Below are 20961 nucleotides of genomic sequence, written 5' to 3' on the forward strand. Positions count from 1 at the left end.
TCTGCCAAATTTTTAGTTAGATTCTTTGTTTTTTGGGGTATTAAGTTTTATAAGTTCTTTATATATTTTGGATACTGACCCTTTACCAGATATGTCATTTGCAAATATCTTCTACCATTCCACAGGTTACCTTTTAGTTTTGTTGATTATTTCTTTTGCTGTGCAAGAGCTTTTTATTTTGATGAAGTCCCACAGTTTATTTTTGCTTTTGTTTCCCTTGCCTCAGAAGACATATCTATAAAGAAGTTGCTACAACTGATGTCAAACAGGTTACTGTGTGTTTTGTCCTCTAGGATTTTTATAGTTTCAGGTCTCACATTTAGGTCTTTCATCCATTTTGAATTTATTTTTGTGTATGGTGTAAGAAAGTGGCTCAGTTTCATTGTTTTGCATGTTGCTGTCCAGTTTTCCCAACATTGTTGAAGAGACTATCTTTTTTCCCATTGGATAATCCTTATTAATGGTTTTTGCCTCTCTCTTACCTGGTCAATGAGACAAACCTATATGCTTATACTTATCCAACCCCACTCTCTATAGCAGACTAGAAAAATGGGAATCATTGGCCATATTTAAATTGCTGCTGGTAGTATTGTTCATCCTCTAGCTGAACCTAACATCCTACCCCAAGGAGGATAAACTGAATAATAAGAAACAAAAAGTGAAAAGAAGGGAAAGTGATTGTTGAGCCAATGGGAAGATCTTTGGCATTTTCTAAAGTATATTTGGTGGTTACTACTACCTGTATTATAGTATCATGGGGAAATCAACCTTTGGAGTACAAAATACATACTCAATAAGAAGCTAATGGAAACATGTTGTATATATAAACCAACACTAACTGAAATGTTCTAAGAGACAGTTGCACAACATTGGCCTGGGAGGTACAACTGAAGTTTCAGAACTCTCCTTTTTGGCCTGAAATGCCTTCCTCCTGCAGGACCATATCCTATACCTTTATGGGAAGGTGTTAGCCATACATGAGTATACACTCTGAAGCCTAATGTATTCTTCAAAATACCTGATTCTGGGTAAGTGCTGCAATGTTTAATTTTAAAATCTGCCCTCTCTTGAAATTTAGAAAATCAGTTAATACACAGCCTGCATTATTGCACGGCAACAACCCACTGGCCTGAGAAATAATGTCTTTTACGTAGCTCATGTGCCCTTTTCATGGTTCATAGTCCTCATCAGCGCTGTTCTATTGTTTAACTGCAGAAGGCATTGTTCATGGTTTATGCCCCCCAGGAGATGGATTCTCTATATTTATAAAGTCTTTATATTTATAAATATATACATAGATAAAATTATGTAATTATGGCCAGGATTTGCTACAAAATACTCTGAGGAAGAAGATAGATAATGATGAAAGAAGGCTGACCATGTGTAATAATATAAGTTGTATGATTGGTACAAGGGATTTTATTAAATTACTCACTCTTCTGTTAAATATTTGAAAATGAAATTTCCAAAAATATGTTTTAAAGAAAAAATACAAATATGTGTATATATAGATAAATAAAGATATAAATATGTATGTGTAAGTGTATATATAAACAGAGCTGTAAACATATTGGGGGAAACTCTTATAATGGTATTTAGGGTGGGTAATATCTTTCTGAGAGTAATTTAGCTAGAAATTGGAAAAAAGTCCACATCATCTGCCCTTTGAACTCTACCTCTTGAAATTTATCCTTTGAAGGGGATTATGCTATGTGAAATAAGTCAAGCAGAGAAAGACAATTATCAGATGGTTTCATTCATATGTGGAACATAAAGAATAGCATGGAGGACATCAGGAGAAAGAAGGGAATACTGAAGGGGGGAAATCAGAGGGGGAGAGGAACCATGAGAGACTATGGACTCCAGGGAAACAATCTAAGAGTTTCAGAGGAGAGGGGGATGGGGGGATGGATTAGCCCGGTGATGGGTATTAAGGAGGGCACCTGTTGTAATGAGCACTGGGTGTTACACGCAAATAATGAATCATGGAACACTACATCAAAAACTAATGATGTACTGTATGGTGACTAATATAACATAAAAAAGAAAAAAGATTACCCAGAAATTTTTTTTAAAAAATTTATCCTTTGAAACCATAGGTATTGTACATCAAAAAACAAAACAAAAACAAACTTTAACCTTAACTGTTCATAGTGCATAAAAGTATCAAAGTAAAAACATGATAAATGTATGACTCCTAATGACTAAGACAAATATTGAAAATGATATCTTTAGGAGATGGTTATAAAGACAACATTTTTTACATATTTTTTTTAAAGATTTATTCATTTTAGAGAGAGAGAGAGAGCACATGTGTGCATGTGCGAGCATGCGAGCAATCAAACATGGGGAGGGAGTAGAGGGGGAAGGAGAGGAAGAAGGAGAGAAGCAGACTCCCCACTGAGCACAGAGCCTAACTTGGGGCTCAATGTCACAACCCTGAGATCACAACATGAGCTGAAATCAAGAGTCCGATGCTTAACCAACAGAGCCACGCAGGCATCCCTTTAAACATTTTAAAATAATTTTTTAATTTAAAAAATATTTATTAATCAGAAAATAATACACTTAATCTCTTGGAAATTTTCTGATTTTCCCGGGAGGGCAACTTTATCATTGAATCTTTCTGATGACTGATAGACATGATCATTCTTATTTATATCAAAGCCCCATTTAACCCATTTTTATGTACCTATGGAATATTATATCAGGTGAATGGTTCAATTTGATATAAGCCTGATGATAAGATGCTAACATTCTCGATATTATGCAGGAAACAATTAAAAATTAAGGTGCTAAGGAGTTGGTTTAAACAATATAAATAACATTTTTACATGCCTAAAACCTTGTTGTCACATACCAAAAATTAAAGAGAATTAAACAAGGGTCAGATACAAATTCAGGGCTTCTAGTGGGGAGGGAAGAGGGGAGAAGTGCCAGAAATTCAACAGCCATTACCCACAGGGTCTAGGGTATGCCTTTCTGAATAGAACCAAAAGCAACACTGATGTGATCCAACCCAGAAGAGAGAGCAGCAGCTGGAGGTTTTCTGCAGTGACACAACACTTCATTCCTAGTGGGACAGAACAGCAGGATTCAGTGACCAGATCATTTAGGTAGAAACTTAGGTCAACCCGAGGAGTGGACGGGCAAAGAATGAAGACTCTAAGTAGGAGATACAGAGTTACATCATGGCTCCAAAACAAAACAAGAGGAATATTAAGTAGGAAATAAAGTCAAAGTCCAGCTATCACAGTGGGCTAAGAGATAACAGAAAAGATAGATGGTGTGGCCCAAAGATACCCTGCCCTCGGCAATGACCTTCTAGACAAGGAATGAATAGAAAAAGAAAAAAACCATAATAGACTTACTGAAGAGTTTCAACACATTGGAAAATGTAAGAACTGATTTTATTTTCACAGCCATTGTTTTTACCACTCCTTCGAGCCTGTAAGAACACCTCAGGCAGGTTTGAAATGTTTCTGTTTTATTTGGTAGAGAATACTCACTTTCCTCCCCCTTCTAGACTAGCTCCTCTGCCAGCCTGCAGCCTCGAGAACTCTGCAGGCCTCCACTCATCAAGCCAGAAGCCAGGCTCTCTTTGTAGGAACCCAAACCTTAAAGAGCTCTTTTGCAGCCTTTCTCCCACTTGAGTTGGAAAAAACAATTTTCCATTCTTCCACAGGGACTATAGAGAAATGTCTCCCACCACCCACTGTGCACACCCCATAAGGTAGAAAACTCCCTTGATTACTTCTTCCCTCGGCCCGAGCTTCTCTTTTATATAGGTATAGGGGGAAAGGCAAAGACGGTACGATTTATATTAACAGAGTGACTTTTAGGAGGAGATTTTAGCTCTCCTAATTATTAGCTTATGGTAAAAGAGGTGCTCAGCAGTAACTTTTAGTCCTCAATCTGGAGTCTTAGCTTCAATTCTGAAATTCTAGGACACTGTGAAGTAGCGCTATTCTAGATTCATTCTCCTATTTATTGAAACTTTAAATGACACTGAAACCGGTTTTATTTATTTCCTTATTAAAAGTAAGGTAACTATAGCTTACAAAGAATAGTCTATCCAATGTCATTGAGGTAGTTTGTAAATGGCAGATTCTGTACTCTTGCCTATTTCCAAAGCTGTGTGTGAATGTTTACTATTATGTTTCCACACAGGACACCAGAAACGCTCGTTTCAGATATCACCAAGGATGAGATTCTAATGGAATTCACCATGCTTGTAAGCTCTAGATCAGGACATTTTGGAAACTGAGTTGAAAGTGAACTACAATTGTCAGTAATTCTAGCTGAACAGGACTAGGGAAGGGGAAGAATAAAAATATCTCTCCTTAATCATAGTTTCTCCAAAGAAGGTTTTTACTAATTGACCAAGGAGTCCATCTTCAGGCCTATTACACAAAGACCTGCATTTTCTGTATAGGAAATACTTACCGAATAGGTTTTTGGTTCAGAAGATATTTTACAGCAGCTTTTACATCCTTATTTCTCAAGCTATAGATTATAGGATTTAGCATGGGGGTCACTACCCCATAAAAGAGGGAAATGAGCTTCTCTGAAGTTTGAAACTTGTCTTCCCCAGGCAATTCTTGAGTCTTGGGCTTAGCATACATGAAGAAGATGGTACCATAAAATATGATCACCACAGTCAGGTGTGCTGAGCAGGTGGAAAAGGCTTTGCGTCTCCCTGTGGCTGAGTTCATTCTCAAGATGGTGTAGAGGATGAACATATAGGAGAAAAAAATGACCAGCAGTGGAAGAACCAGGAATGTCATATTCGATATGACCATGGTGATAATATTGAGGGATATGTCAGCACAAGCTAGCTTAAGAACAGCTAATATTTCACATGTGAAATGATTGATAACATTATTCCCACAGAAAGGCAATCGCATGGCAAGAGATGTTTGCACAATTGAGTTGATTCCACCAGAGAGCCATGACACAGAAGCCATCGGTACATACACCACCTTGCTCATGATGACAGGGTATCTCAGAGGGTTACAGATGGCTACATAGCGATCAAAAGCCATCATGCCAAGAAGGAAACATTCTGTTGACCCCATTGCAAACCCAAAGAACATCTGCACTGTGCATCCAGAGAAGGAAATGTTCCTTTTCTTTGAAATTAAGCTCACCAAAGTTGAGGGAACAGAGGAGGAGGTATAGCAGATGTCCAGGAAAGAGAGGTTGCCCAGGAAGAAGTACATGGGGGTGTGAAGACGGGAATCAAAGATGCTTGCTATGATCAGAATACCGTTGCCAATTAGAATCACTAGATACATTACTAGAATTAGAATGAAGTAAATGATCTCAAATTTGGGGTAACCAGAGAGTCCCAGAAGAATAAATTCCGATGCAAATGTCTGATTAATTTTATCCATGTCATCTGCTTTTAGGATGCCAAGTGAAGCTCTAATACAAAATATATTCACTGCCAAGAAACAAATGTTACAAATTACCTGAACAATTCATTTTTTTAGATGGTGTTATAAGGAGTGTTTGCTTGAAGCTCTGACATCCAGTCATCTTCAACAATGTGTGTGACTAGGAAGCAGTGAAATTGGGAATGATGGAAGTGCTGATGCCCACTGCTAATATGCGAAGCTCTACCTATGATCAGACAAACATAGAGAAGTAACCTTTCCTGCTGTTAACATGTTCTTGTGTTAAGGTTTCTAAAACTCCTGACTAATTACCAACTATGAGCCTGACTTCCTCTGTCTGAGAAAGCAAGCAGTGGAGATGGCAAAGTCTACTCAGCAAGGACCAGAAATGGGATTCAGCCATGACATCATGGTCATGATTTCACAGCAACTTGCTATATATCTCTTTCTATGCCTGACACTATATTCCTTATGTTAGTCAGTAAATTGTACATTTTATAGACATTTAATAATAATATATTGGATAGCATAAAATAAAATTTAATGTCTGTTTAAATATAGTTAGTTGTTGATCTCATATTCCAGCCCCCTCTTAGTAGCTTATGTGACTGTTCTAGGACAAGACCACTGCATAGATCAGCTCTGCATGAATGTTACAATCTTTGGAGAACATTACATAGTCTCTAACTTATTTTATTCTGTAGCTTCACAGTGTACCTTGACTTGTTTAAGTCAACCTAAGAAAATAGTAATAAGGTTTAAGTGTTTTATATATATATATTATATATATACAATATATATATATATATGTGTGTATATGCATCATTTTATACTTTACAAAATATAATCATTCTTTATATTAGCCCCATTTTTTCCCCAAATATAAAAGATGGAGCTTGTCCAAGGTTAACCAGACAGTAAGTAATAAAGTGGAGCTCAAGGCTCAGATCCAGTCTAGTTCATAGGGGTGCCTGGTAGTTCAGTAGGTAGAATATGTGACTTTTGATCTCAGGGTCATGAGTTCAAGCCCCACAGTTGGACATAGAGATTCTTAAAAGTACATATATATCTAGTTTATAGCTTCACTGGTTTTCATATACATATGAATCATCTGGGTATCTTGAAAAACTTTAGATTCTGTTTTAGAGTTCAGGGCAGCTCCTGAGATTCTCCATTTCTCATAAGCAGGTAGTACTTACGAGAAGGTCTTGAAAGCACTTGAGTAGCAAGGGTTTAATCTATACTGAATTGACAAAGTATCCAGATTTTTCTGATCTAAACTGATTTTCTTTTGCCTTATTATGGATTGGCATGCCAATCTGGAAAATAAGTATACTTTTGTGTTTTACAGAAAGCTCCAAATTCATATCATGTTGTTATAGACTCTTAAGAAAAAATATTATTAAAAGACACATTTTTTTAAAAAGCAGTTTAAACTTGTGCCAGACTACTACAATAGTTTTAGAATATTACAGACAGCCTACCTTAAACCTAGTCATATTCCAAGCACAGTAAGGATAAACTAAAGAATAATGTAAAGTGTCTGCCATTACAAAGCTCACAATTCAGTTAGGGATATAGAAAAAGTACATGAAAACACATCATAAATACAATTACATTATGAAGTTTGAATGAAAAATTATCAATTTTCCCAGAAGGAAGAAGTTTAGGAGAAATAAGTCAGGCGAGGGAGAACTTAGGAAGTGTTTCAGAATTGGGCCAGATCTGGAAACATGGGAAAAATCAGACAGGTTTGGAAGAAAAGAAAAGAGAAGTGGTGTAGCCCAAAAGTGAGAAGTTGAGCCAAAGTTAGGAGTAAACAGAGCACATCCTTTTTGGGCAAGGGAATTTCTGTGGAGGGATGGTGGCAAGCACATCTGAAAAGGAAAGCACACTAGGTACACAGAGAGTCTCTAAAGTTGGGCAGAGAATTTGACATTTCTTTTCGTAAGGAAGGGGTCCATCATTACAAAGCACAGAGCATGGGTTGAGGGCTTAGACCCTGTGATATTAGTACTCTCCAAAAATTGCCATCATACCATGATTTTATGAGAGTTTTTATTAGAAATGTAACACAAGGAATTAAGGTATGTAGATTAACGGGGTTGTCACTAATTACTGACCAGATGTAAAAACTGATCTTTCCAAAATCACCACCAGATTTGACATTGGGCAAAGTCACAAATTTAGGCTTCCTGTGGGTTAGTAGTTTTGAGAATTTCAGCAAAGCCATTCTTCTCCCACTCTACCACTTCGTTTGTCATGGGAGAGTAGTTGGGAAAATTACCATAGAACAGGTATTACTTGGAGCCAGAAGTCCAACTTGACAAAAGGATTCTCAGTACAGGAAAATTTTAGTTAAGAATACATAATAGAAATATTTCAACTCTGAAGAGAAAGACAAGGGAATATAAAAATCTCAGTTTTAGGGTGCTTAGGTGGCTCAGTTGGTTAAGTGTCTGCCTTCAGCTCAGGTCATTATCTCCTGGTCTTAGGATGGAGTCCCACAATCCCTCTCCCTCTGCTTGCCACTCCCCCTGCTTATACGCACACGCTCTCTGTCAAATAAATAAATAAAATATTTTTAAAAATTAAAAAAAAATAAAGATCTCAATTTTAGAGTTGAAAAAATAGCCACAAAGAGATTGTTAATTTTTAATTTTTTCAGGTTAAGTCCAGAACTTCTTTAAAGTGGAGGGGAGGAGAGAGGTAGGGAAGAAGAAAGATCTTCATTCCATTTATGTAGTCAACTCTTGTTTCATGATCCTATGTGCCTTGAAATTGGTTCAGTTGAAATAATGAGAAGAGGAAAGAGCCAAAGCCCATTATCTTTATTTTACTAGTATGTCCAACTGGTATCATTAAAATTGTATAGAAATTATCAACAAAAGGGAATACTCGGTAAGAACTGTAGAAATATTGGGGTCACAAAAACAAATTGAGTATATTCATTCAACAGTGCCCGAGGGAAGGGGCAATTATTCTACAATTATTCTACACTACTTCTTATAATAAATCAAATTCTCCTCAGATCAGAAATTGGTCAGACGATGCACTGGATAAGGGACATGAGCACTCTAATCAACCCAGTCACTACTGCAAAAAGAAGAGCACAGGAAGACACTGACTTACTAGGCTACATGGAGACGTTCCAGGTAGGACCCAAAGGTCCAGGCCTGGAAAGCCTGTTGGCTTCCTGTTCCAGACAACTTCCAGACAACACATCTGAGGCCACCTAACCTGCTTCTCCCTGCCAACAGCTCCCAGTCTTTCCCTCTTAGGCAGGAAACCCCTCACTAAGTCAAACCCTTCTTGAGCCAGACTTGTCTTCCTACTTCTGCTCCCAGCTCTCTTTAAACTGGTTATCTTGTTATATTGTGAGATAACAAAAGACACAGGAGAAGGAGCTTGTCTGGCTCTTCCCTCTAACACCTAAGCTTAACACAGTGGCTGCATATAATAGATGGGCGGATTGACTGAATACACAAAGGCTGACTTTCTAAACTCTTAAGCAATTACCCTATGTAGTATTTGTGGCTTAATGACTGGGAAAACTTCAATATGTCATATTTAATTTGTAGCAGGTTTTAATTTTTTAAAAGTATCTTTCAGGCAGCACTAGCAAGCTGCCATCTTATACAGAAAATTAACAGTTTATGCACTGTAAAAATAGAGGATCACCTAATACTCCTTAGAATATACATATGACATGGGTTTAACATGGGGGAAAACTGCCTCAGACTAAAATAAACGTCTTTTGTTTGAGGTTCTATGCTCCTAATTTATAGCCTCAGTCTTCTCATTTGTAAAATAGTGATAAAAATACCTGCTCTACTTTCCTTGCAAGGATATTGTCAGGAAATGAGATAGCATCAGGAAATTGCTTTAAGGATTAACAGGCATTATATGAATGATGATGAAATACTAACAATAATAATGATTCACAGCTGTATTTTGATGATAATGAAATGGTGTCTGTATTGTACCAGCTTATTAACATTACAAATTCATATTAATAACAGCTTTAACTATAGATTGAAAAGGTACAGTGTCATGGTATTCAAGGCTCACCTGTATACTGATATACCATATCCTAGAAGACCCAGTTAGTTTCTTCTTAGCATTTATGTCAGCATTCTGAATTAAGGTTAGGTTCAACAAACAATGCCAGATTCCACAGATGTGGAAGAGTAAGTATTTATTATGCAACAGTTGTTGTAATTGTTCCCCAATTCCCAAAGCAATTTAAAGTTGGAATGAGAGATCTATGGAATGGACAAACTTCTTGGTGTGTTAGGGACAGTGTCCCACAGACCCAATTAAAAGTGGTGCTGGGAATAAATTGTGCTTGAACTCAGCTCAAAAATGAAATGACATTCTCCTACTCATGTAACTTTTGGAAATAGGGGCAAATATTCACAAAACTAGCTTTATGAAATGTGAGTGTTTTAGTTCAAAATATGCTTACCAAAGTAGAGTTAATTCAATGTAAGAAATTAGTAATTCAAATGATAATTATCAAAATGAAATGCTAGAGTTGAAAAATCACCTAGATAAATGAAATAAAACAGATATTTTCCGTGAGTTAATCATTTAACTTGTTTGCTTATATGCATTCTTTTGGATTAAGTTAATTTCATGCAGGATGCCAGTGCCAAACTTTTTGGAATTAAAAGAAATACAGATAAAAATACAAATAAATAAACCCACAGGACAAAGCTGAATTCATATTTAAGGCCACAAGAGTAAAAAAAAAAAAAAAAGTCTAGAATGGATAGTTTGGGGCATGAATTCTGATAGGTAGATAACATATTAATGAAGTAAAGTGTTTTAGCAAAATCTATTGACCTATATTGTAGATATTAACATTGAGTTTTGGTAAAGTTATCCTTCAGAAATGAAGGAGAAATAAAGACTTTCCTAGACAAATAAAAGCTGATGTAGTTCATCACCACTAGACCCACCTTACAAGAAATGCTGAAAGGAGTTCTTCAAGCCAAAATGAAAGAACACTAATTAGTAATGTGAAAACATATAAAAATATACAATACACAAGTTAAGATAAATACATAGATTCATAAGTCTCTAATTCTGTAACAGGATGGTGTGTTCAGCACTAAACTACAGTATAGAGGTTAAAGGAAAAGAGTTTATATTAAAAATAACTGTAGCTATTATAATTTGTTATGAATACAAAATATAAATAGAGATAAATCGTCACATTAAAAACATAAAAGGGAGGGAGTAAACTAGTACAGTTTTTGTATGCAATTGAAGTTAAGTTGCTATCAGTGTAAAATAGACTGTTACACGTATAAGGTGTTTTATGTAAGCTGCGTGGTGACCACAAAGCAAAAAAGCTGTAGTAGATTAACAACAGATAAAGAGAAGAAAATCAGAACATACCATCAAAGAAAATCACCAATCCACAAAGGTAGGCATCAAGAGAGAAAAAAAGGAACAGTGGAACTATTAAAAAGCCATAAAGCAATTAATAAGATGGCATTAGTAAATTTGTACATATTAAAAAGTACCTAAAACATAAATGGATTGAATTCTCCAAACAAAAGGCACAGAGTGGCTGGATGGATTAAAAAACAAGACCCAACTATGCTGTGTCTATAAGAGACTAATATCAGCTTTAATGACATACCTAGGTTTAAAGTGAAGGATGGAAAAAGATATTCCATGCAAGTGTAAACCAAAAGAGAGTGGGGGTAGCTATACTTACATCAGACATAACAGACAAAACCTGTCATGGGAGACAAAGAAGGTCATTATGCAATGATAAAAAGGTCACCTCACTTGGAGAGAGGTAAGATGGCAGAGGAGTAAGAGACCCTAATTTTGTCTGGTCCCTGGAATTCAGCTAGATAGCTATCAAATCATTCTGAACACCCGCAAACTCAACTGGGGATCTAAGAAAAGAACTACTGCAATTCTACAAATAGAAAGGTGATCACTTTTTGCAAGGTAGGAGGTGTGGAAAAGTGAATCCGAGGCAATATATCGGAAGATAAACAGTGAGGGGTGGGAGCCTCATAAGTCGGGTACCATAAAGTAATATAAACATTGGCGCACAAAATTTGAACTTTTAGAAGTCTGCTCTGGTGGGGGATGTCCCTACTTGAAAGGTGTTCAGGTGGCAAAGCAGGGCGGAATCCTAAGTGGGACAGTGTGGTCTCAAGATCCCCGGGGGTCACAAAAAGAATGGGAGTGCCTGAGTACGGCAGAATTCCCAAGCATGGGACCACGGAAGCCAGCTGTAAACAGCGAGCCCAGGCGTGGGCTTTCTGCAGGATGTTGCCATAAACCATGAACAGCTGCACGGTCTGGCGACCAGTCTCTGAGCAGGGGCCCAGCAAAAGTCAGAGCCACGACAAGACCTCCTTCCTTTTGCTGGGAATAGCTGCAAGGGCGCACACCACAGCACTCTGTAAAGTTTGGAGACTCCAAACCAGAGTCTGGGATCATAACCTGAGCTGAAGGTAGACGCTTAACTGACAGAGCCACCCAGGCATCCCGTGATCTAGTTTCTTTTAACAAACAGACCAAAACACACCAGGATCTAGTTTATTGTTCTGTTTTGTTCACCTTCTGTTTGATTTTGTTTTCTTTTTTCTTTTTTAGTTTCTGAACTCTTCTGATTTGTTTAGTGTATATTTCGCTGGTGGTGGTGTTGTGCTATTTTTGTATTTTGTTCTCTCTCTCATATATTCTGCTCTGGAATTAATGACAAGATGGAAGAACTCACCCCAAAAGAGAGAACAAGAGGCAGTATTCACTGCCAGGGATTTAATCAATGTGGATATAAGTGAGACGTCAGAACTAGAATTCAAAACAACAATTATAAAGATAAGAAATGGGCAGAAGACATGAACAGACATTTCTCCAAAGAAGACATACAAATGACCAACAGACACATGAAAAAATGCTCAACATCTCTTGGCATTAAGGAAATACAAATCAAAACCACAACGAGGTATCACCTCACATGAGTCAGAATGGCTAAAATTAACAGATCAGGAAGCAACAAATGTTGGTGAGGATGCGGAGAAAGGCGAACCCTCTTACACTGGTAGTGAGAATACAGCTGTACAGCCACTCTGGAAAACAGTACGGAGTTTCCTCAAAAAGTTAAAAATAGAGCTACTCTACAACCCAGCAATTGCACTACTAGGTATTTACCCAAAAAATACAAATGTAGCAATCCAAAGGGGTACCTGTACCCCAATGTTTACAGCAGCAATGTCCACAATATCCAAACTATGGAAAGAGCCCAGATGTCCATCGACAGATGACTGGATAAAGAAGATGTGGTGTATACATACAATGGAATATTACACAGCCATTAAAAATGAAATCTTAACATTTGCAATGACGTGGTAGAACTAGAAAGTATCATGCTAAGTGAAATAAGTCAGTCAGAAAGACAATTATCATATGCTTCTGCTCATATGTGGAATTTAAGAAACAAAACAGAGGCTCATAGGAGAAGGGAGGGCAAAATAAAATACGATGAAATCAGAGAGGAAGACAAACCATAAGAGACTCTTAACCATAGGAAACAAATGAGGGTTGCTGGAGGGGAGGGGTGTGGGGGGGATAGGGTAACTGGGTGATGGGCATTAAGGAGGGCACATGATGTAATGAGCACTGGGTGTTATATACAACTGATGAATCACCAAATTCTACCTCTGAATCTAATAATACCCTATATATTAATTAGTTTAATTCAAATAAAATAAAAAAAATTTTAAAAGGTCAACTCATCAAGCAAATTTAATAATTGTAAATATACATGCACCTAACATCAGAGCACCTAAATATATTATTTAAATACTAATAGATCTAAAGGGAGAAATAAACAATAACACAATAATAAGGGGCTTCAATACTCCACTTTCAGCAATGGATAGATCATCCAAATAGGAAATCAATAAGGATACATTGGATTTGAGTCATACTTTCGACCAAATGGACCTAACAAACATATATAGAACACTGCATCTAAGAGCAATAGAATACATATTCTTCTCAAGTGCACACAGAATATTCTCCAGGATAGAGCATATGAGAGGACACAAAACAAGTTTAAGCATATTTAAGAGGACTGAAGTCATACCAAGTACCTTTTCTGAGCACAATGGTATGAAACTAGAAATCAACAAGAGGAAAGCTAGACAATTTACACATGTGGAAACTGGACAACACATTCATGAGCAATAAAGGGGTCAAAGAAAAAATTTTTAAAAATACATCTTTAGACAAATGAAAATGGAAAACATCACACACCAAAATTTATGGGATGCTAAAAACAGTTATTAGAAGGAAGTTTATAGTGATAAATGCATATATTAAGAAAAAAGGGGGGGCACCTGGGTGGCTCATTTGGTTGAGTGTCCAACTCTTGATTTTGGCTCAGATCATGATCTCAGGGTCATAAGATCAAGCCCCTCATCAGGCTCCATGCTGAGAATGGGAGTCTGCTTAAGATTCTCTCTCTCCCTCATCCTTTGCCTCTCCCCCACTGCTTGTACTCCTCTCAAATAAATACATACATATATAAAAAATTTCAAAAAGAAAAAAGAAAAATCTCAAATAACCTAACTTTACATCCCAAGAAACTAGAAAAAGAAGAAGAAAATAAGCCCAGAGTTAGCAGTAGGAAGAAAATAACAAAGATCAGAGAGGAAAAAAATTAGAGACCAGAAAAAAATTTTAAGAACCAATAGAAAAGACCAATGAAATCATAAAACTCCTAGAAGACAACACAGGGGAAAAGTTCCTTGACATTGGTCTATTGACATGGTCCAACTATTTCTTGGACATGACACCAAAAGCACAAGCAACAAAAATAAAAATCAACAAGTGGGATTACATCAACCTAAAAAGCTTCTGCAGAGCAAAAGAAATAATCAACAAAATGAAAAGGCAAACTGTGCAATGTGAGAAAATACATTTGAAATATATATATCAGATAAGAAGTTAATATCCAAAATATACAAAGAAATCATACAACTCAATAACAAAAAAAAAAAAATTCTGATTTTAAAGTGGGCAGCAGAACTGAATAGACATTTTTCCAAAGAAGACATACAGGTGGCCCATAGGAATGTGAAAAGATGCTCAATATCATTAATCACCAGGGAAATTCAAATCATAATCACGGTGAGATATCAGCTCATGCCTATTAGAATGGCTACCTTCAAAAAGATGAGATAACAAATACTGGTGAGGATGTGGAACAAAAGGAAACTTTGTGCACCATTGGTGGGAATGTAAATTGCTTCAGCCAGCAGAAAAACAATATGGACTTTCCTCAAATAAAGAACTACCATATGCTCCAGCTATTCCACTTCTGGATATATATGTCCAAAGGAAATAAAAACAACATATCAAAAAGATACCTGCACTCCAATGCTCATTATAGCATTATTCACAGCAGCCAAGATATGGAAACAACTGAAATGTCTATCAAACCAATAAATGGACAAAGAAGATACGGTACATACGTAGAATTGAATATTACTCAGCCATAAAAAAGTAGGAAATCCTTCCATTTGGGACAACATGGATAGACCTTAGGGGCATTATGGTAAGTGAGATATGTCAGACACAGAAAGACAGATACTGCATGAAATCACCTAGGCCAAACTCATAGAAACAGAAATGATGGTAACCAGCAGCTGTAGGTCGGGGGAACCAGCAAAATGTTGGTCAAGGGGTTCACACTTGCAGTTAGAAGATGAATAAGTTCTGGTATCTAATGCACAGCATTTTGATCGTAGTAAACAATACCGTATTATATATTTAAAAGTTGCCAAGAGACTTGATCTTTTCTTTTTAAGATTTTATTTATTTATTTGAGAGAGAGAGGGAATGAGTGGGAGGGAGAGGGACAGAATCTAAAGCAGACCCCGCACTGAGTGCAGAGCCCAAAATGGGGCTTGATTCCCCAACCGCGAGATCATGACCTGAGCTGAAACCAAGAATTGGATGCTTAACCGACTGAGCCACCCAGGCGCCCTAAGAGACTAGATTTTAAATGTTCTCACCACACACAAAAAGACAATCGTGTGCTGTGATGGAGGTGTTAGCTAGCATTATGGTAGTATTCAAAGTATAGCATAAAACTGTATGAAATCAACTCAGTGTACATCTTAAGCCTAGACAACATTATATGTCAATTATATGTCAATAAAAAATGTAAATAGCACATAAAACATACAGATTTCAAGTTTTTAAGGCTGAAGGGACACAGAGATTAGAGAAAGAGGACTCAGTTTTGCCTCCTTTCAGGAACCTTTTTCTTCAGTGGTTCTTCAATGAAAAATGCCACTCTGATATTAAAGTGACATACTTTCATACTATACAAAATATAGAGCAGCATTTGAGGAACTAAATGTACATGGCAAAATTGCCCATCTACCTACAAATGTATATTCTGAACATCCACCATGCTGAAGGTACATCTTGAGATGGTGTTGTGATACAGAAAAGTAAAATAGAAAAGTTTTCTGTCTTAAGTAGTTCTCAATCCCTTTGGGGAAACTTGTTGCATACAAATATCATAGTCAATGATTAACATCTTCTTGTTCCTCAGTTACTCAATCATGAAGATGAAAATTATAGTATGTATAAGAATATAATAAGGATTAGATAAATAAAATACATGGAAAGTGCAGGGGAAATGCCACTCCCCCCACTCAGTTGGTATTATCATTATCTGGCAGTAAATGTCAGATGCCTGAACAGCATAATTTACAGCATTTAGACTGAACTGAAAAAGAAATACGTAGAAGGTTATGGAGAAATTACCAACTTGAAAGAATGGGTTTGTCTAAAAAAGCTTTCACAGAAAAATATAGAGAAAGGAAAATTCATTTCTGGGACAAAAATTGAGTTAAAATGTAAACCTTAGTTATTAAAGTCAAAGAGGAATTGTTTTTAATAAAAGGTTACATTCTGTTTCACATGCTTCAAGTCTAACTTGAATCTAGATAGGAAATAAAGCTCATTTTTAGTATTTTATTGACCTTTAACTATCAGTTTAAATTGTTTACATTCTTCTAACTTTAATTTCCTTCACTCACTGCTGAGTGGGGATGCAACATTCTACTTCATGGTACTATCCTGGGAAGCACATTAGATATTTGAAAATACTATACAAATGAAGGCACTTTATAATATTAATCATGGGAAGTTTTCAGATAATATCAGAAAAGAAAAAACAATACTTATTAAGGACTAGTTTTCTGTTTGAGTCTTAAAATCATCAAATACTGTGGTAATGTAGATGGTGATATACATTTCTTATTTGAGTTGCATGACAACAAAAATATACCAATTATATGATATAATTGGATCCAACTACATTTTCCCTGGAGTTTTGGAAAGTGTTTAATCCTCCATGTTTACATTCCTAACATTAGTTTGTTGCAAATATGGGATCCTTCCATGGCTTGCCCCAAAAAGAATTTAAACTGCTTTACTGGGCTAACGGCTGGTCTTTTGGAGGATGTTCCAAGAGCTCAAAATGTAGAGACCCACTTAGATAACCACAAAGGCCTTCAGAATCTATGGGTCACCTTACATATTTTTTTTTTCTGATATTGAACTAGAAACTGGGCCTGAGAGTGAGAATATTTTAAATAGACTCATCTATCAGTTTTATCAAAGGAATAAACAGCTAGTAAATTGAAACTTGAAGAAAATAATTACAAGCATTCTGCTTGCTATCTAAATCTCACTAATATCCCCTCACTTTATCCTGAAAACTATTACATAAACTAGAGAGCACTAATTGAGGCTATGAAGCAAAGAGGCTGTTAAGGAAGAAGACTGAATTCAAATCAAGGAAAGGAAACCATTCCTCAAGCTCAAAGGTACATAAATGACATTATATTTCATTTTCTTCTCTTGTAAATATTTTTTCAAATTATGGGCAAGATATCAATTTTATATGCTTTAACTGGATATATCTAATTTTTCCATCTTTCATGCTTTCATCACTTAGTGTCATAAGGCTTTGCATTACATTTTAGACCTTTGCTGAGTAATTTTCACAACAAAGCTCTTAGGTAGGAATTTACCTTATTTAAAGAAGGGGAAAAAAGGAGGTTCCAAATCTTTGGGTTTCAAATCTAAGCACTTTCAAATAAAATTCAGTGTTCTTTTGCCATACCTGCCTCTTCAAAAACATTTATTCTGCCTTTCCTTCCCTCCCCACAGCAGACAGAATGAGAACATTAGATTCCTTCATTTGGTGTTCTTAAAGACAGTATTGCCGAACAGGTGCATTGGGGCCAAGCATTTTGAACATTATTATTGGACCTCTAATGTGCTCAAAAAGTTAATTCTCTGTCCCAAACATGTGGAATTGCAATCCAATTATTTGACCAATTTCCATAGTTACTATGTCTACCATATTTTTTAAAAAAAATTTAAATAGTTGAGATATTATATCACCTGTATTTCAAAATAATTGTTTAATTCAAAGTAATTAAGACAAAAATATGATTCCTATATCTAACTCTGTAAACATAAATAAATGTACAGCACATCTTCCATTAACCCTTTCTGAAAGCTCCTTGGATCAGGATCACTGTAATCAATACCTCTTTATCCTAATGCCCCTGAGTTCTAGAGTGAGCTTTGACTTGAGAATAAACTCCATGGGAGCAAAAATCCACCACAGGTCCCTTAACTCTGTCTTGTTTTGATTACTACGGACTTGGATTAATCTTAGCTAACAGTGATGTCTCAGAAAAAAAATCTGAGCATCTATTCCATCTATTCCTACATTGTACTAAGTGCTTTAATTTGTAGCAGAAATTCAACTTGTGGATTAAATCTGCGGTTGTCATATTCTCGATATGTCTGTCATTCCACTTGGATTCCAAGTTTACTTAAGGTAGACTCTCTCCAATTATCACTAAAAACAATAAGAATAACATAAGATTAACATAGAACACATTTCCCTGTCTGAAATAATACAGTGTTTCAGAATGTGAGCTTTATAACCAGACAATGCTTGCTTCATATCATTGTTAATTAGGTATAGAACACTAATTAAGTCATGTACCTTCTCTCATCATTTTCCTTGTTTCTAAAATGAAAAGGCAGTAGCATAGGACAATTCCTTTGAAGCTTCAAAATTGTAAAATCATAAAGGAAAAAATTAAGTTGTTTAACAAACACTGAAATATTTTTATAAAGAACTATCCTTTGGTTTTAAGAAAAATAGATGTTATAATGACTTCATTTGCTCACCACCATGCTGTCACCACCAACCCTAGTTACAATGCCTACCACACACAAGGCTACTGCTAAATATATGTTGAATGAATTAGTGAATGAGCATTTGGATATTACATTCAGCTTGCAAAGTGCTTTCATTGTATCATATCATTGGATTCTTTAATTAAATCTATGAAGAAGCTATTGGTAACTTTAAAGACAAAGAAACCTACAATCTGAAAAGTAGTGTAGCCCTCACCTACCTAGCATGTGAATTGGGTGTCCTCAGGATGCAATTTTGAGTCTCACGTCTTTTAATTGCAACTAATTATAACCCAAGGAAGAATCAAATGTGTCTTAAGTTCCTACTCTATACCATAAACTTATTATATGTGATCACAGTTAAACTCAGAACATGCTGCCCAATATATAAGTGAGCACACAGCTGCTGAAGGAAGCTAGAAATTAGCATAATGTCACAGAGCTTATAAGAGATGCAGCCAAGACTTTTTTCAGCTCATGTACATTTGACTATCATTGCTTACAATGTCCAACATATCCTGGGACAACTAAGGGTAAAGTGAAGACAAAATGAATGTGTCCTTTTTCACCCAGTGAGTAATACCTTAATAAACATTTCTTCTGGAAGGGAAATTTTCTAGGGGAGAAGGGTTGGGTTCCTATGACCCCCAGGGAAACAATCTTTTAATTTATTAACTGGGATGTTTTACTTTTCCTCTGGGTATCTATTGAAGTGCCCTTCATACTCAGAAATGAAAAAGAAAACTGAAAAACACAGGCAGAATGAGCCAGTTGTTATTACTTTGGTTAGTTTAATAACTAAAGCAATCAGTTAAGACCTAAATGTGAAAGACCCAACAGAGTATTGGTCTCACCTCAAAGTGAAGCTAGATACACTTTAATTTTCACAGACTATTACAGGACCAAGCTAAGAACCCAGAGGAAATGGGAGGATTGTGTCTTTGCCAAGGGAAATAAAACTTTATGATACCAATTTGACCTAAAATGAACTATTATGTTTCTAATTCCAAAAGAAGATTAATTTTGAGTCAGGTTCACTACAAGCTGGAGGAGGAGCCAATCAATGATTGCCCTGAAAAACAGTGATTACAGATCTACCAAGCTACAGGTCACAGTTCCACAGGTCACAGTTCTCACAGTAGTGAGAAAAGTACAAGATCCTGAAGAACGCCTCTATGTTAAATTTTTTTCTGTGTCTTCATCCTTAATATCCCCTGGACAAAATTCCAAAGGTTCCCAAGTGCCTGGAGAATAAATTTGAACTCCTTAATGATACATTTAATATATCTCACAAAATGGCAAATCTTCCTTTTTTTTTTTTCGTCTTTTTCTGACTACTGCACCCCTATACACTGTTTTCTTGCCTAGAAGCCCCACTGACAAATTTTGCTTCATCCTGTTACATAAGACTTTCCCCCTCAGCTCATCAAGGCCAAAGTCAATTGACAAGATATAAAATCTTATCCTGGCTCTTTCTCAGATAATCTCCTCTTCTTTGAAGTCTGTTTGTACTTTCTTTTGTAGTTTGAATAAAACATGCATAATGATTGAGGCTTCCAAGGGAAGCTTGGTTTCCTACCAACAGACCTCACTACCGTGGGGGAGTGCTATGGTGTGGTGTTCTGTGGCATGGTGTGGTTTTATCAAGGTCCACATTCTGTTCTTTTGCCTCACAGACTCAAAACTGATTGGTTAAAACAAGAAGAGGCTGGATCTCATTCACAGGGGTTGATTCACACTCACTCACAGATCCTATTATGAGGCAGAGTACTATGCTTTACAATGAGAAACAGAATGGCTGATGGAGAGCAAGCCACTTAACTCCTCTGCTCAGTCCATTCTTTCTACACAAGTGACCTGGATGCCCACCTTTTCATTCTCATCAGAAGGGAAACACTGAACCAAATCAAGAGAGTTATTTCTGTGAATAGTATACTTAGTGGAATCAGGCTAATAGGAATTCCAGATTCTTCTATCTCTACATTAAGGACACTTTCCAATGGGACCACAAGACTTGGAATCTGTTGGATGAGTACTAACTCTCACTGACCCTAGGGACTTCCTTTCATTCTCCATTACTGACCAACCATTTTATGCCTGACTTTCTTTAGCTAGATATAAAACTTTATTTTGTAAAATGTCTGATCTAACTAAACTTTAACCATTTTTTTTCTTTTAAGTGCATTAATTTTTTTCCTCCAATCCATGTGTGTTGTTTTTATGGAGTCAGAAGTTAATTTTCCTTTATACTTACATTTATGATAGTCCTGTCTATTAA

General features: G+C 36.3%; 1 protein-coding gene across 1 annotated transcript; it reads right to left on the minus strand.

Annotated features, from left to right (window-relative positions):
- Nucleotides 1–342: 342 nt before the first annotated feature.
- LOC130544039 (olfactory receptor 13C3-like) lies at nt 343–5868 on the minus strand. Its single transcript, XM_057313633.1, has one exon. The coding sequence runs from the start codon at nt 5394–5396 to the stop codon at nt 4443–4445; it is 954 nt and encodes a 317-aa protein (XP_057169616.1). The 5' UTR covers nt 5397–5868; the 3' UTR covers nt 343–4442.
- Nucleotides 5869–20961: the final 15093 nt, after the last annotated feature.

Source organism: Ursus arctos, unplaced genomic scaffold (assembly GCF_023065955.2).
Source record: "Ursus arctos isolate Adak ecotype North America unplaced genomic scaffold, UrsArc2.0 scaffold_18, whole genome shotgun sequence".
NCBI lineage: Eukaryota > Metazoa > Chordata > Mammalia > Carnivora > Ursidae > Ursus > Ursus arctos.

Bases quoted from the DNA above. Each gene is read 5' to 3' on its own strand.
- LOC130544039 (XM_057313633.1), bottom strand. From the start codon at position 5,396: ATGGATAAAATTAATCAGACATTTGCATCGGAATTTATTCTTCTGGGA.